Source organism: Neofelis nebulosa, chromosome 8, assembly GCF_028018385.1.
Source record: "Neofelis nebulosa isolate mNeoNeb1 chromosome 8, mNeoNeb1.pri, whole genome shotgun sequence".
NCBI lineage: Eukaryota > Metazoa > Chordata > Mammalia > Carnivora > Felidae > Neofelis > Neofelis nebulosa.
Genome location: NC_080789.1, coordinates 78,112,620 through 78,131,002, shown reverse-complemented (window position 1 = coordinate 78,131,002; position 18,383 = coordinate 78,112,620). Strand labels below are relative to the sequence as shown.

General features: G+C 42.1%; 1 protein-coding gene across 7 annotated transcripts in view; it reads left to right on the top strand.

Annotated features, from left to right (window-relative positions):
- Positions 1-17,256: 17,256 nt before the first annotated feature.
- Positions 17,257-18,383, top strand: part of BICD1 (BICD cargo adaptor 1) — a 261,478-nt gene continuing 260,351 nt past the window's right edge. For all 7 annotated transcript variants that reach the window (XM_058743157.1, XM_058743156.1, XM_058743160.1 and 4 more), the window contains exon 1: positions 17,257-17,591. In XM_058743157.1, the coding sequence (XP_058599140.1) occupies positions 17,379-17,591 (213 nt within the window). In that variant the 5' untranslated portion in view covers positions 17,257-17,378. The remainder of the gene's footprint in view (positions 17,592-18,383) is intronic.

The window sequence follows — 18,383 nt, the reverse complement described above, 5'->3', positions numbered from 1 at the left end:
TGGGGTCTTGGGCTTGTTATCTCAGGGAAGGAATGCAGGGCCTTCCTTACTTTTGAAATAGCACTGGGAGTTCTAACATTTATTTATTGTCTCTGAACAGGTTAGTTTATTTCCTGAACTGGTAGAGAATGTTAGTGTTTGCATTCCCTTTGTTCCCTTAAAATCCTTAATTACTCTGGTTTTTGCATTTCTTTGTAATTCTGACGCATCCTAGGAAATTCTGCAAGAAGTGAGCTCAGATTAGCGGGGCATACATAGATCACAGAAAATAGCTGCCTACAGTGACTTCTCTTATGTCACTAAAGCTATGTCTTGTCTTTCTTTTCTGGGGACCCCTAACTCTTTCTGCTTACAATGTTTCACTAGACTCATTCTATATTGCTTAAGGCTTAAAACAAAGTTTTAAGTTTTGTGGACAATCCCGGTTTCCAGTCCAATGAGAGAGGAGTACGTGGTTTACTAGAAAAGCCTATATAACAGTTGATGAACATCATTTACCAGTTGTGAGTCCTTGGACAAGGTATATAACTTCTCTGTGACTTCATTTCCTCATCTGTAAAATAGAAAACTGATCTCCTGGGATTGTTGAGAAGGGTAAATTAGTTGTAAAATGCTTAGAACTGGGTCTGGCACAGAGTAGCATGGAGGACATGAGACATGTTTCTTTAAAGAAGGAGTAGAGGAAAAGGACAATGGGTTAGGATGGGATCCACTTCACATGTTTTCCAAACTGAACGTCAAAAGCTTGCAGTTGGGTTTTCCTTAATCACCTAGAGAATGCAGTTGCACGTGAGATAAATTGTTGATGAAGTTTGTATAGCTTTGTCAAGCATGTGGCCATGGTCTGGACTTAGCATCCTTGAATCTCTCAATATCCTCATGAAAATAGGCTGGAATATCCAGGGACCTTATTAGGAGAAATCCGAGGAGAGATTAGAGGATTATTATGGCATGTCCTTTGTACTTATTAAACAGTTTTTAAAAGAACAGAAAAAGCTAAAATTGTCAAAAAAGAGATGCTAAGAAGTTGAGCCAGTTGTGTAACACAATGCCAAACCATCTAATTTCCCTCTACCAGCAATGTGAGAAAGCATTTCTAAAATGAAATGATTTTGGTAGATACACAATTTATTTGACTTGGTTTACTAAAAATTATTTGTGCGAGCTGGTTATGTAGTCATGGTATCAGCTGTGTTTCCATGGCTACAAAAATAATTGCTCTTCTACAAACAGTTTTGCAACAGACAAGTGTTTGATTATGATCTTAAAATTGCTTTGTAATTCAAGGAATTTTATCTCAACCGAAAGAACAAAAACCTAATGCTTTAAAAACTTATTTTTCTGGAATTGATTTTGTTTTAAAAAAACAAGAGGAGAGAGTTAGATTATGGAAATGATCTAGCAACTGTGTTTCGATTTTTGAACTATGTATCCATCCTCAGTTAATAAAATGGCAGTTCATTCTGCAGGGCCTGCATGCTGACCTGAGCACCCATTTATGTGTTCCTGGTTGCCCCTTTTCTATTCCCCATGACTGTTCCTCAAGCTTCTCTATTATGCTGTCTCCTCTCAGCAGATGACTAGAGACAGAAAAAATAGAGTCTGTTATCTTATTTAAACAGATACAAGGAAAAACACAAGGACCTTGATAGAAAAATTGCAAAAGATGGAAAGAGAGAAGAAATGGAGTGATTAATAAAATAAATGTAGTGGTTTGGGTCAGAAGGTTCAATCTCATTAGTTATCAACAAAATGTAGATTGAAATGACAATAAGATAATACTCCTTTTTTTGCCTGTCAAGTCAGCAAGGATTTTCAAAAAAACTCAGCACTGCTAAAGCATGATAAGACAGGAGTCTGATCCTGTCTTATCCCATTGTCTATGCCAGTTGATGGGAAAATTAAGCACACAGCCTCCCAAACACCCATGGTCTTTGCCCAGTCATTCCAATTGGAGTAAATCCTATATAAGTAAAACTGAAACAATAGAAATATTCCAATGACTTCTTTTTAATTATTTTAAAACTTCTTTTAACCACTTAACTATGAGCCTTCACATGTATCTTGTCATTTAATCCTCATCAAAACTCTATGAGGCAGATAACAGTATTCCCTTTTATACAAAGGAAGAAACTGAGGTACAGAGGAAATAAGTAACTTACTTGCCCAAGGGCACGCGGACAGGAAGTGGCTCCAAATCCTGAGCCAGGCCCTGAACAATTATGCTCTATTACTTAGTTCTAGAAAAAACTTAAGACAGCAGGCAGTACTCTATAAAACACAGATAATTTCAAGAATTCTGTATAAGAAAGAAAAAAACAATGATGGGGACATAAAATCAGAACGATGCTAAAAATACATATTATTTCACCTATACCCTTGCTAAAAGAAGGTCACAAATTTGCCTAGAAGCTTTCTAGCAGCCTGGGGATAAAGAAAAATCTGACCAGTTATAAAATTCACAATATTCATGATATAAAAGCAGACCACTTACTCTGCAGAAGTCCAATCATTCTTGGTAGTAAGATCAGACATAGATTTATTGCACAGAACACAGAGGGTTCTCATAAAAAGACACTAGGTAATGTCATAGCTAATGACCTCGATAGCATCCTTGTGTAGACAAGATGACCACTTCTGCTGAGTTGAGTATTCCAACTTTTCTCAGATGGCCTCATGACCCAACATCAAAACAAAGCAGGATGTGGGCCAGGCACCTCGTTCTGTACTGTCTAGAGATTATAGAGTACCTGTGAATGAGTAAGCTGATATCCTTTAGATAAACCTCTCTTTGATAAATGTTGTAGGGCATGAGATTGAGATTGTGTTTTCAACAAGTACCTAGAACTGTCAGTTTCATGTGCACTAAGGACCATGGAATTGGATAGAGGATTAAAACAATTATGAAATAGTCAATTATGCAGCTATTAGAGATGATGCTTAGGAAATATTTTGCTAACATGAAAAATGTTCCATACTACAATATTAAATAAATAAAACCAGATATAAAACTGTATATAGCATATGATATCAACTATGTTGAGAATATGTATGTAGCAAGACATGATTCTTCAGTTTTTCTTAATATAGAATCTTATTTTTTCTGTTATTTACTGCAATAGAAGAACAAAAAGTACTTTCTGGATTGATTAGAATGTCTTAGAAAAAGGCAGCAGTTTTCAATTCCTAATTGCTTGGGTCACCATCAAACCAAAGGGAAAGAAGAAAACAGGTTTTGTTTTGATTTGGTTTGGGAGGCAAGAATACTTGGGGGAAAGCATAAAGACAATGTGGGGGAAACAGATTGGGAGAGGATGGCAATGAGGAAGATTTCCAGAGGTGCCTTCAGAAACCTAAAAACTAATCCCTGGAGTTGCCCATGAAGAGAGGGAGTCCGGTGCTAGGAGAATACTGTGCCCAGGAGAGAGCTGAGCTCTCATCTCCTATCGGATACACCTGCACTTGAATAGTAACATGCCCAACACTGTTGTCCCAGGGTCTGTGGCTGTTTCTTCTCATAGAGATGTAGGGAGGGACTTGATCCTTCCTGGACTTGCATTAAGCTGATAATTGCCAGACCACAAGACTGTGGGACCCCTCATTCATTACCCCAGAAAATACAGAGCATTTTCTGTAACCATGCCTTAGGATACCAGTGCAGGGTGGAGAGTTGGGGGCGGGGGGAGGTGAGCAGAGACAAGGAGCTTCTGATGTAGAGAAAAGACACTGAACTAGGTAAGTCCGAGATCATTTTAATAGTGTGCACACACACACACACACATACTGGAAAAAACTATACCTCCTTCAGGGTCCTACTGTGCTTCCCCTATCTGCTCCTTAAATATGCGTGTTGCCCAGGATCGGTTCTCACTCTTCGTTCTTTTTATTCTAGATACACTTTCTGGGCTGTTGCAGCTTCCACACAAATTCTGATACACACTAAATGTGAAGTCTCCAGTATCTTCTCCTTCAATTACAGTCTAATGACATCCAAACAGCTTCCACAGAGGAAACACATCTAGTTTTTCATCTATAAACTTTTAATCTGTGTTTTTGTTTTTGTTTCTCAATCCCTAAATCCTTGATAAATAGTGTTGTATTGTAAAAAAGAGGGTCCTGGGAAGGAGAAGGAAATCAGCACTCAGAATCCTTGCAACCATTTTATGAAGTAGGTGTAGCATTATTCCTATTTATAGATGAGGAAATTGAGGTTGGGGCAGATAAGTCACTTGCACAAGATCAAACAGCTTGGAAGTAGAATGACTAAGGTTTAAACTTAGATCTATTTCCATAAGAAAAGAAGCCTGATGCTCATGCTGGGGAATCAAACTTCCTGTCCCAGGACCTGGGATACTGTGCTAACCAGGAAATAACCACTTCTTCCTCCAGGACATATTAGCATATGAGGTGTTTTGTAAGTCATCATTGCCTTTTAACTTGTTTTATTTAAGAATTCTGAATAAATGCAGTGACCTTCTAGCTTCATCTACTTTCTGATATTACCTGGGACCTCAGTGTATTCTGCAAAAAGGTACATTACGCTATGCACACCACAAAGAAGAAACATCCCTCCTGCTATGTTGTCTCCTTTACTCTCACACTACACTCCTGACCCCGGACATGTGGGTTTTCCACACATCAAGCAATTCTGGGACACCAGCTGGGTGTCCTACAATTTAACACAATTCTGATACTACCTACCCAGAGATAGTGTCAGACCCCACAGGTTAAGGACTTAGTCTCACAAGACTGCCCTATACCCCCCCTCCTTCAGACACCAATTGAAAGTTGAAGTTGGTACCTGTGCTTCTGGTGAACCGGCTATAATTCAGAAGTTCCCACACCCCAACACTTGGGTGTGATTAATTTGCTAGAGCAACTCACAGAACTCAGGAAAACAGTTTCCTTACTAGATTACCAATTCATAATAAAGGCGATAATAAAGGATACAGATAAATAGCTGGCTGAAGACATACATAGGGCAAAGTCCAGAAGAGACTTCTGTGCAAGAGCTTCTGTCCCCACGGAGTTGAGTTGTGCTACCATCCCAGCACATGGATGTGCTCACTGACCCAAAAGCTCTCAGAACTCCACCCTTTTGGGGTTTTATGGACTATTTAAAATTTTATTTATTTATTTATTTATTTATTTATTTATTTATTTGGAGAGAGAAAGAGAGAGAGCATGCAAGTGGGGAGAGAGAGAATCCCAAGCAGGCTCTACACTGTCAACACAGAGCCTAATGTGGGGCTCGAACTCATGAACTGTGAGTTCATGACCTGAGCTAAAACCAAGAGTTGGACACTTAACCAACTGAGCCAACAAAGAGCCCCTGGAGTCTTTATTGTATAATTAAGCTTATGTAATTAAGCATGAATGATTAAATCATTGGCCATTGGTGATTGATTCAACCTCCCGCTCACTCCTCTCCCTAGAGGTGGGGAGGTGGACTAAAAGTTCCAACCCTCTGTTCTTGGTTGATTTCTCCAGCAACCAGTCCCCATCCTTAGAGGCTTTCCAAAAGTCACCTCATTAATATAAACTCAGATGTGGTTGAAAGGAGCTTGTTATGAATAACAAGATACTCCTTTCACCTTTATGGATCTGGAGCTACCTCAGGAACTCGAGGAAAGATCAAATACTATAACAAAAAGTGTTCCCATTTCTCTTATCACTTAGGAAATTCCAAGGATTTTAAGAGCTCTGTGCCGGAAATGGAATGACCAAATATACGTTTCTTATTACAAATCACAATATCACATAGACCTCCCAATTTCAAAATTTACAACAAAGCAACAATAATGAAGACACTGGTACTGGCATAAGAATAGACAAATGGACAAATGGAATAGAATTGAGAGTTTAGAAATAAACCCACATGTCTATAGTCAACTGACTTTTGACAAAAGTGTTAAGACCATTCAATGGAGAAAGAATAGCCTTTTCAACAAATTGTGCTGGGATGACTGGATAGTCACATGTTCACATGTAACAGATGAAATTAGGCCCTTACCTCACACAACATACAAAAATTAATGCCATATGGATTACAGGCTTAAATTTAAGAGCTAAAGCTATAATAACTATTAGAATAAAACAGGTCTAAATCTTCATGACCTTGGATTTGGCAGTGGATTTCAGCTATGACACCAAAAACACAAACAACAAAGGGAAAAATAGGTAAGTTGAACTTCATCAAATTAAGACCTTTTGTGCTTCAAAGGACACTATCAAGAAAGTGAAGAGGGGCACCTGTGTGGCTCAGTCAGGTAAGTGTCTGACTCTTGATTTTGGCTCAGGTCATGACTTCACCATTTGTGAGATCAGTCAGGCCCAGCATCAGGGTCTGCACTAAGCATGGAGCCTGCTTAGGATTCTCTCTCTCTCTCTCTCTCTCTCTCTGTCTGCTCCTCCCTCCACTCATGCATTCTCTCTCTCTCAAAATAAATAAACTTAAAAAAAAAATAAAGTGAAAAGACAGCCCACATGATGGGAGAAAATCATTGCAAGTCATATAACTGATAAGGGAATTGTATCTAGAATATGCAAAAAACTCACACAACTCAATAGTAAAATGACAACCCAGTCAAAAAATGTATAAAGAATCTGGAAAGGCATTTCTTCAAAGAAGATATACAAATGGCCAATAAACACGTGAAATTATGTTCAATATCATTAGCCATTAAGAAAATGCAAACAAAAACCACAAGATACCATTTCATATCCACTAGGATGGCTAGAATCAAGATGTCAGATAATAATAAATATTGATAAGGATGTAGAGAAATTGGATATTTCATACACTGCTGCTGAGGAGGTAAAATAGTTCAGCCACTTTGGAAATCGGTCTGGCAGCTTCCCAGAATGTTAAACCTGGAGTTACCACATGACCTAGCATTTCCACTCCTAGGTATACCCTAAAGAAATGAAAATATATGGCCATATAAAACCCTGTATGGGATGTTTATAACAACATTATTAATAATAGCCCAAAGGTGGAAATCAAACATCCAGGAACTGATGAATGGATTAAAAATATAGTATATCCATACAATGGAGTATTATTTAGCCATAAAAAGGAAAGTAGTACTGATATATGCTACAACATGGACAAATCTCAAATACATGCTAAGTGAAAGAAGCCAGTCATAAAAGATAACATATAATATGATTCTATTTATATGAAGTGTCCAGAATAGGGAAATCTATAGAAACAGAAAGATTAGTAGTTGGGGTGGGGGGAGCAAGGTACTTGCAGGATAGCTAAAGGACATGGGGTGTATGTATGTATGTATGTATTTAGTTAGTTAAGTAAGCTCTACACCCACTGTGGGGCTTGAACTCATGACTCCGAGATGAAGAGTTCCATGCTCTACTGACTGAGCCAGTCAGGCACTCCACAGTGTTTCTTTTTGAGGTAACAAAATTTTTCTAAAACTGACGATAGTGATAGCTGCGGTTTTGTGAACATACTAAAAACCATTGAGTTGTATACTTTAAATGGGTGGATTCTAGAGTATGCGAAACATATCTCAACAAAACTGTTAAAGAAAAAAGATTGACTAGAATAGATGATTAAAATGTTTTTTTCATTTTTATTTTAGAGAGAGAGAAAGAGAGAGTATGTGGGGAGAGGGGCAAAGGGAGAGAGAGAGAGAATCTCAAGCAGACCCTACACTCAGCACAGGGCCTGATGTGGGGCTCGATCCCACGACCCTCAGATCATGACCTGAACTGAAATCAAGTTGGATGCTTAACCCACTGAGCCACCCAGGTCCCCCTAGAATAGATGATTTCTAATGTTGCTCTCAGGCTTAGGTGATCCTTGCAGTCAGGATGGAACAAGGGCTAAGCTGATTTTCTCAAGCTCTTTATTTTTTCTAACTTAAAAAAAGTCAACTTTACATGGGTGTTGAATTTGAACATTAAAGCTGGTTATCTCACCAATCCTCTTGTTAAGATTTAAGAACTGGGCACTTAAAAAATTTTTTTAAACAATTATTTACTTATTTTGAGAGAGAATGAGAGCATGTGTGCACACAAGTTGGGGAGGGACAGAGGGAGGGAGAGAGGGGAAGAGATAGAGAATCCCAAGCAGTCTCTGTACTACCAGTACAGAGCCTGATGTGGGGCTTGATCCAACAAACTGTGAGATCATGACCTGGGTGAAAGCAAGAGTCACCAAGTTAACCAACTGAGCTACCCAGGTGCCCTAGGACCTAGGCATTTTCTATCCTGTTGTCCAGTCTACATGATTTTCATTATCAAAGTTATTTCATGGGGAAAAAAACCCCCACAAAGTTATTTCATGGGCCAGGATGGCTCCTGGAGCTCCAGTCATTCTATTTGCATTCCAGCCAGCAAGAAAGCGGAAGGGTAGAAGGGTATACCTTACATTAAGGACAATTGCAGAGTTGTATGCATCACTTCTTAAATCCAGTTAACTGGATCCTCGTTGTTGGCAAGTAACTGAATGTACTCAAATAAATAGCCAGATTTGTTACATGACCATTCACACAGCATGACCATTCTTCTATGGAAGAAAAGAGATGTTGAGAGACACCCAGCAGTTGGCCATGTTCCACAATTTAACCCATCAGCTACCTTTTCATCAATATCCCCAATTTGCTTGTCTCCTAGTCCCCTTACACACTCACTGACAAAACCCTAAGTCTGGATTGATACATCTACTCACCATCTCTAGTCTTATACTTAATCCTCTGGAAAAAGCCATACAACTATATGGCTTTAAGTGTTTCTACAAATCCACGATATTTAACTATAGTTGGGCTCTTGACTCAGCTGGCTGACAAAAATTTACTTAAAATAATCTTTAGATTCTTTTTTTTTTCAACGTTTTTTATTTTTTTTATTTTTTTTTTATTTTTGGGACAGAGAGAGACAGAGCATGAACGGGGGAGGGGCAGAGAGAGAGGGAGACACAGAACCGGAAACAAGCTCCAGGCTCCGAGCCATCGGCCCAGAGCCTGACGCGGGGCTCGAACTCACGGACCGCGAGATCGTGACCTGGCTGAAGTCGGACGCTTAACCGACTGCGCCACCCAGGCGCCCCTCTTTAGATTCTTTGATCCATAGCACCTTGGACGACCTTGGATGTATTTATCACTTAGCTGCTAGCATGTAGTTTTAGTCACTAGAGTGGTCCTCAAAATAAGCTTTATAAAAGAGAGGAACTGGTATTCTGAAATAAGTAACTCAGAACATCGCCTCAGATCAAGAAAAGCAAGGCTGGTCAGTGGAAAAATTCTAAAGAAATAACAACTGGCACTCAGAATTTTTTAGTCTTCTTTTAAAGAAAGAATACATTATATTAGCTTGTGTCCTACAGTGTGCAAATTCTTTTGGTTGTTTTTCAACCAATACACACGGGAGATAGATTTAATAATGAAGAAAGAATTAATAAGATGAGATTGCCCCTGAAATAGTCAAATGCTGGTGGCAAAAATGGCAAAATCAGGAGTTTTTAAGAAAATATTATTTAGAAAGTAAAGAAAAACAGATGGAGAAATGTAATCCCAATTAAAATTAAATCGAGTGCTTGGAGAAACCAGTGCCTTTCTGGTGAGAAGATGACAAGGATGTAAACTGTGGCTAAGAAACAACCCCAGAGAATCTGGTAGTCACTGATTTTGAAGATGTAAAACAGGAGAGAACAGCTATGTGGCTTTTCTTTTTCTTATTACAAAATACTCCAGCTTTTATTAATTAGCATCTTGCATCTTGAAAGAAAAGAGACAAAAGACAGATGAGATAGCAGAGTTGGGAGTGCTCCCTGAATAAGCATCCAAAAGAGAGCAGATGGGGCTCAGGAAGCCATGTGAACAGGGGGAGGCAACACCCTCTGGGAGTGGGTCTGGACCCAGGGGTGCTCCAGGATCTGAGCCAGAGGCAGCTGTGCAGAGGGCTGGTATCTGAGCGGCTTGGAGATGAAGTCCTGGCCTCAAAAGACATTGATGAAAACCCACTCTTATCCCGAGGGAGCATTTGGAGGTCCCAGTGTGTGAGATGCTCTTGAAGGGCGGATTTCTCACCAGCAGTTCATAACAGAGCATTCCAATCCAGATCCACCTTCTCACTGTATACATACATTGTTTCTGGGGTGTTTCTGGGCATGGAGTTGTCTGCTCAGGCTGCTTCCTTCCACATCTTAAACTTCTCTTCATGCTTCAATCTCCTACATTTTGGTTTCTACCCTCTCTGTCATGCACAAACTGCTTTTGTCAAGAGTACCCGCTTCCTTGTTGCTAACCATGGTGACATTTTTGTGTCCTCATCTTACTTGACCTTGACCTCTCAACAGCATTGACTTGGTCCTTATTCCTTCACTTTTCTTCTTCTTTTTTTTTTTTTTTTTTTTTTTAATTTATTTTTGGGACAGAGAGAGGCAGAGCATGAACGGGGGAGGGGCAGAGAGAGAGGGAGACACAGAATCGGAAACAGGCTCCAGGCTCCGAGCCATCAGCCCAGAGCCTGACGCGGGGCTCGAACTCACGGACCGCGAGATCGTGACCTGGCTGAAGTCGGACGCCTAACCGACTGCGCCACCCAGGCGCCCCTCTTCTTCTTTTTAATTTTTAAAAGTTTATTTATTTTTGAAGCACAGAGCACAGGCTGAGGAGGGCAGAGAGAGAGGGAGACAGGATCTGAAGCAGCCTCTGCACTGACAGAAGACAGCCCTATGCGGGACTTGAACTCACAAGCCAGCTGTGAGATCATGACCTGAACCCAAGTCAGATGCTTAGCCAACTAAACCGCCTAGGCATCCCCTCCTTCACTCTTCAATGTTTTGTTTTGTTCCCTTCAGATATTTCTCTCTTGATTTTCCTCCTACCACACTTACTGGTCTCTTTTAGTTTTCTTTCTTTCTTTCTTTGTATTTTTTCATTTTTTATTTAAATTCCAGCTAGTCAACATACAGTGTAATATTAGTTTCAGGTGTACAATATAGTGATTCAACAATTCCATACATTACTTGGGGCTCATCACAAGTGCATTCTTTAATCCCCAGCACCTATTTCACCCATCCCTCCACCCACCTCCCTTCTGGTAACCATCAGTTTGTTCTCTATAGTTACCTCTCAGCTTTCTTTGTTGGTTTTTCCTCTTCAATTCAACCTTTATTAAGGGTATTACAGGGCTAGGTCCTGGACCCCCTTCTCTTCTCTATTTGTGCCCTTTCCCTAGATGGTACCATCCATTTCCTTCACTTGAAATACAGTAAAACCATGGTTTGCAAGCATAATTCATTCTGGAAACATGCTTGTGATCCAAAGCACTTGTATATAAAAGCGAACTTCAAGAACCATTGGCAAAGTCGTGATCATGTGACATTCGGCATCATGTACTACTTGTACTGCAAGACATCACTCATTTGTCAAGTTAAAATTGATTAGAAATGTTTGCTCATCTTGCAGAACACTCACAGAACAAGTTACTTGCAATCCAAGGTTTTACTCTACCATATAATGCTGGGGCTCCCGGCTGGCTCAGTCATCAGAGCATGCGACTCTTGATCTCTTGGTCAAGAGTTCAAACCCCCTATTGTATGTAGAGTTTACTTTAAAAAAAATGCTGTCTAATGCTAATTTCCAGAGGAGAATTGTTATACCTCCCAAGAAGTCTTTTCTTAACCTTGGTCTTGCATCCAATTTTCGACTTAACATTTCTATTCAAATGTCTCCAAATGTCTTACACTTAATATGTCCAAAATAGAACTCTTAATCTCCTGAAATTTCCTCCCAGCCTTTCCCATCCAACTAATGGCAAACCATCTTCCAATTGCCCAAGTCAGAAAATTAGACTTTGTTAATGATTCTTTTTTTTTCTTCCTATCCCACATCTAATCCCAAACAAGTCTTAAGACTTCTATCTTCCCCTCCCCCCAATATATTATGAATCCATCTACTTCCCATACTGCTACCACCTCAGTCAAGGTCATTATCTTCTTTCTCCTAGACAATCACAACAGCTTCTTAACTAGTGACCCTACTTTTTTTTTTAATGTTTGTTTGTTTAGATACAGAGAGAGAGAGAGAGAGAGAGAGAGAGAGAGAATGAGCAGGGGAGATGCAGAGAGAGAGGGAGAGAGACAGTCCCAAGGAGGCTCTGTGCCGTCAGTGTGGAGCCTGATGTGGGGCTTGCTCTCATGAACTGTGAGATCATGACCTGAGCTGAAATCAAGAGTTGGATGCTTAACTGAATGAGCCACCCAGGCACCCCATACTTTTTTTAAAAAAAGTAAACTGTACTCCCAACGTGTGGTTAGAACTCGTGACCTGGAGATCAAGAGTTGCAAGCTCCACCGATTGAGTCAGCCAGGAACCCCCCTATTTCTGTTTTTTGATACCAGCAATCTTTTTGCATCAGTAGTGATTTTTTTTCCCTTCATGTCCTGCGTGGCACCCAACATGGGGCTTGAACTCACGATCCTGAGTTTGAGACCTGAGTTGAGCTCAAAAATCGGACACTTAACAGACTGAGCCACTCAGGTGCCCCAGTAGTGATGTTCTTAAAGTACAAATCAAATCATTTCATTTTGTGACTAATCAAGTCTCCTACTGCACTGAGAATAAAAACCAAATTCCTTTTTCTTCTTTTTCTTTCTTTTCTTTAGGCTGTTGGGTAAAGGAATGTTCCTGAACAGGTTCAGAATCACTATATAAATTCTAGGGCTATCAAAAACCAAGAGAAGGGACATATTTTGGCAGAAAGAAGCAGACTAAGAAATTTTGTTCAAATCTTGAAGAGCTGGGTGCAAGTCCAGCCTTAGGCAAAAATGTGAATTAGATGATATTTGTCTTCAGTGTTCCCATCCTCCACTTTTTCAGCCATTCAGTTCTTTCCTTGGGGGCATTTCTTCATCAGAATCAGAAAAAAATACAAAGCAAATATAACTGTACATTTAAGTTCAATAACTTTTTGCATTTTAAACTTATTTCTAATTATGAGATGATAGACTTCTTTGTTTATTACCAAAGGAGTCTCAGACATCATTTCCAGGGGGATTAGAAAGAAGAACAGAGGATTTAAAAAGTCCTTTCTGGCAGCCTTAAAAATCCCAGCTCACAACCTACCAGCTCTTCTGACTCTAAGGCTAATCCAGTTAGTAGGGTTATTTAAACATTTTTCAAAAGCATGCTGAGAAATGAGACAGAAATATCTTTTCTTGTTCTTGTGTGGTATGAAACTCATTTGCCTTGGAAAGTTTTTTACTCTGCGAATGCTTGCAGTTTGAAAGACCATAATTTTTTTTTTCTTTTTTAAAAATTGGGATGTGGGGCACCTGGGTGGCTCAGTCCATTGAGCATCTGATTTCAGCTCAGGTCATGATCTCACAGTTCATGGGTTTAAGCCCCACATCAGGCTCTGTGCTGACAGCTAGGAGCTTCAAATTCTGTGTCTCCCTCTCTCCCTGCTCCTCCCACCCGCCCCGCCCCCAGTCTCTCTCAAAAATAAACATTAAAAAATTAAAAAAAATTGGGATGTAATTGATATATATAACATTATATTACTTTCAGGTGTATAACATCCAAATTATTCTAACCTGCAAGGCAGGCATGATCCCTGAGTGTCCCCCCAGCATTGCTAATCTTTATATTGCAGTCTTAGGCCATCTACTCTTGGCTTATTAAGCCTCAGCTTCTGATTTTTTTTTTTTTGCACTCACCAAGCTCTTTTCTGCCTTAGACTTTTAGACATGCCTGTTCCCTCTTCCTGGAAAGTTCTTCCTTCACATTTAGCATATCCAATTCCTTCAGGTACCTTAAATATTAAGGTGTATATCACTTTTGTAGAGAGATTTCCACTGATCGTCCTGTTTCTGTTTTCTACCTCAATTTTATCCTTGTTTTTCCCCCCAAACTTAAAAACACACACATTTATGCTGCTTATTAGGTGTCAGTTATTGTTCTGTTCACAACAATCTCATTATTGTCCCCTCTTTAAGGATGAGGCAACTGAAGCATACACAACTAGTAAGTGGCAAAGTTGGATTTGACCAAGACGACTAGCTTCTGCTCTTAGCTGCTCTCCTGTATCCTGCTTATCAATGTCACAATTTGGAATTTTTGTATTAATTTATCTTTTTTGTTGTTGTCTGTTTTTGGTCTGTTTTGTTGTGTTTGTTTGTTTATTCCTCCCAGAACATAAGCTCCATGAGGTCAGGGACTGTTGACCCCTGACATCTTATTGGTCATAGATTTCACAATGCCAACTATTGTTCCTAGGACATAATGGGTACTTAATAAATATCTGCTTAAGGAATGAATGAATGAATGAATGAGAGCAAGAGAAAGCAATATTTATGTAAAGTTGGTGAAAGGTTGGTTTGAGGTACTAAGTCACAAAATATAAATTTTCCTAGATATTTGTAAGTAAGAAAATTCCCTAATTAATCAGAGTAATTGGAGTTCCCCACTAGGATAAAGAAATATGAGGGAGCCCTAGTTCTAGGAACAGTTTAAGAAATTCTTTTCTAGATATTTGTCAGTGTTATATCTATATCTATCTATATCTATATCTATATATACATGATATGTATGACATATATACGAAGAAAGAGAAAGGTAACTGTGCAGTACTGGAAGAGTATGGTGGGTAAGGGAATAAGTTGACTTTCTTCAAGGTAAATGCCAACATATACAGGATCAAAGTTGTAATAAGCAAAATCTTAGTGTTAAAATAGTGTAATATCTCAATGAAGTCAGACTGAATACATTAACAAAAGTGGATCAATCAGCAAAATGCGGCAGGACAGAGCATAGGGAATGGGTGGCAATGGAAACTTGGAAGAAGGAAGATCACAGAGGCAAACTCCATTCTTAGTTCTATCCAAAGGAAAGGGAATCATAGGCAATCTACTCCAAGTGTTATGATTCCTTTGGAAGGGCTCTGCTTATACTTTGCTGAGTGAGGAAAGGCCAAGGGCATCCTGGGAAGGAGGCAGTTTAGCTCCCTGCAATTACAGCTTTCATCTCTTCTCTCAGCACTTCATGATCGATTGTTCATCATTGTGATAGGGGATGGGCACTACAGGAGCACATGGGAGGGTCTTCTCAATTGTGATGTGACCTTAAGGTAGTATAAGTGGAATGATGTGGTCTTGATCACCCCCACATCTCTGCCAGCTTGCCATTCACGGTTGGTTGCATGTTTCAAGTGTTTTCTCCTTTACTTATTTATTTATCTATTTATTTATTTACTTATAGATTAGTTTATCACAAAAGAATATTCTGTTGTAATTGTCAGCATCTGGAAGGAATCTTTTCTGTGTTTTCCGAGGTAGAGAAGATCACATCCAGGCTATTAGTCAAGGCTTTGTAAGACATTGTTGTTTGTTTGCTCTTCCTCCCACACCACCAGCAACTGCCTTTTTTTGTTTACCAGGTACAAAATGAAGGGGAGAGTGGAGTCCTGCTTTCTAAAACGGGAAGCTAGCCAGTGTGTGTGTGTGTGTGTGTGTGTGTGTGTGTGTGTGTGTTGAACACCTCCTGGCCCCTGAGAAGCAGCTCTCTAATAAGTGCAACCCAATAGAAGAGAGGGAAGGAACTGGTTAGACTTTTGGTCTATGGATCCCACAGCTTCCCTTCCATTTCCACAGAAATCGCTCCTTTTCTGCTGCTATCCCTCCCTTTTCTGTAGGTTCTGTATGCTCATCTCTTCTGCTTTTGGTCTTTCACTCTGACTTTGCCTTCACCTCTTTTTGTGACTCTTCATCATCACTCTCCATATTGCTCAAAGTGCTCATTTTAAGAGCATATGATATTTAGTTGCTGGATTTTTATTGTTAATGAATGGTGAGGCCAACATAATGATCCAGTTTAGGGCTCTGGAGTTAAGATTAAATTTTGGCTTCACCACTTAAGAGTTGCCTGATTTGGACAAATCCCTCAACTTCCCTAGGCCTTTCTTTCGCCACTTGTAAGTTGGGGATAAGGGTTGCTACCCTCCAAGAATTGTCATTAGGACTGGAGAGAATGAACATACTATACTCAGAAGAATGCCTGTCACATGGTCTCAAGAACTATTAGCTGTTACTATTTTAAAAATGTTTATTGTAGGGTATATTGGTGGTACAGTATATAGGGAAATTTCATGCAGTTTTGCTTTATTGAAGAATCAGTAGAGGCATGAAATAATAGTACCCAGAGGCTTACTGGGTGCCTGCATTACAGATCTCTTTTTCGGAACAGATGCCGATCTTGTGGCAAACTGGGCACAAGACCCCTGTGCGAAGGCAAGCAATCTTTAGCGAAGACTCTCTGCAGGGCTAATAAGGCTATTCGGTGACAGAGTGAGGCGAACCAGGCCAAGCTGGAGAGCGGAAGGGAGGGAAGGCGGAGGGGGGTGGTGGTGGAAGCGGGCGCCTGGGGGCGCGTCTGGCAGGCACTGGAACCCAGCGCTGGTTTGGGTGCCGGAGGCTGCGAGCCCAGGGGGCGAGAAGGATGCGCGGGCCCCGAGCGCGTTAGTTACTGTTTGCTTTTCTTTGGGGAAGGCGCCGAAGGTCTCTGAGCAGGTCCCTGAGCTTGCGCTCACGTCGCAGCGGCAGAGCACTGGCGTCCCCGCCACTCTCGGGGGCTGTGCGTCCGCGGGGCAAAGCCTTGCGAGGAACTCCCGCCCGCGGCGAGCCGAGCAGGGAGGAGGCTCCCCCCGCGCGCGTCCCGCCGCCTTCGCCTTGGCCTCTGGCCCGCGCTCCCCCCGCCCGTGCAGCCGGCGGCGGCAGCGGCGGTGGCCCCGCGCGCCCGGCGGGAGGCGCCTCGGGATGTTTCCGTCGGTTCCTTCCCTCCCCCCGCGCTGACTCCATCCGCCTCCCCGCCCCCTGCTCGGAGCCTGGGCCAGGCGCGAAGGGAGGGAGCGGGCCCGAGACTGCATCATTCCGCACCGGCTGCAGCACAGCCAGAGGGAGCAGGTGGAGCGAGCGAGCGAGACGCGAGCCGGAGCGCGCCAGGCCCCGGGGAGACTGCAGTGACGCTGCCCCGGAGACATGGCGGCCGGGCGCCTCTGAATAAGCAGAATCCGGAGCCCCTCGTCGTCCGCGGCCGCCGCAGCCCAGGCCATGCCGCACGGCTGCTGAGCGCACGCAGGGGCCGGCCTAGAGGACACATGCGGCAGCGGCTGCCGCCTCGCCCCTGATCCTCTCCCTGCGTTCTCCATGTTGCATTCCTCCTCAGTTTCTCGGGCTGTGTAGCCGCTGCCGCCGGGAGCAGCAGTCAGGGCATCGCTCCGCTCCGCACGTTCACCCAGCCACACTTTTCCATTTTTACCCTTCCCTCCCCACCGCCTTCACCCTTCCCCCCCCAGCCTGCCTGGCATCCATCACCCCACCCCGACACCCCCTCCTGCCTCCATCCGCCGGGGCTATGGCCGCAGAAGAGGTATTGCAGACTGTGGACCATTACAAGACTGAGATAGAGAGGCTGACCAAGGAGCTCACGGAGACGACCCACGAGAAGATCCAGGCTGCCGAGTACGGGCTGGTGGTCCTGGAAGAGAAGCTGACCCTCAAACAGCAGTATGACGAGCTGGAGGCAGAGTACGACAGCCTCAAGCAAGAGCTGGAGCAGCTGAAAGAGGTGAGTTGCCTGTCACCTCATCCCTGCTCGGCCCCCGTCCCCCCACCCCCAACGCCCACTCATCATGTACACAGAAGTCGGGAAGGATGCGGCTGGAAGGAATGTTTCTTCATCTTAGGGTCCTTTGTTGATAAGAGAGGATTGAAAGAGTCCATTGTTTCCCCCCCGGGAGAAAAATTGCCCAGGAAATGAATGTATAAGCTGGAATTCGAGAGGCAGTGGCCCTTCAGGCTGTGGGGGAGGGACATTCAGAAGTCTTCAAGTCTTAGCACTCTAAGGCGACCTTCTGCTGGGTTGGAATGTGTAAATCCAACTTCTCAAAACTGCTGTTATTTCAAACCTGGGTTCCAGCGACAATCCCATAATCCACAAAGGCGATGAGTAGGTTTGTGCTGAGGGACCCACAATTTAAGGATGTAGGATCTATGCTACCTCAGCCTTCTGAACGTAACCACTCCTTGATGCAAGAGGGGACTGTTATTAGAAGAACTCCCCGCCAATCCCATTTGACAAAGTCGGGGCAATCTTCATTCTCCTTGACTTTATTCTTGTCATGGGCTGCCTGAGAAAAACAACTCCGCTGGATGATCCCACTGCCTTGATTTCACTTCTGAGTGAGGCAGAGCCATGCCCAAGTCCTGTAAGGTCACCCTGACCAGGGAGAATTTAAACTCCCTTACAAATGGTCTGAATGGTAGGTAGCAAATACATGGGTGGCTGTCCATATCAAATGAGCCTCTTCTGTTTGAAGGGACTGTGTTTATAATACTTGTCCTTTGTCGTCTTTTCGTA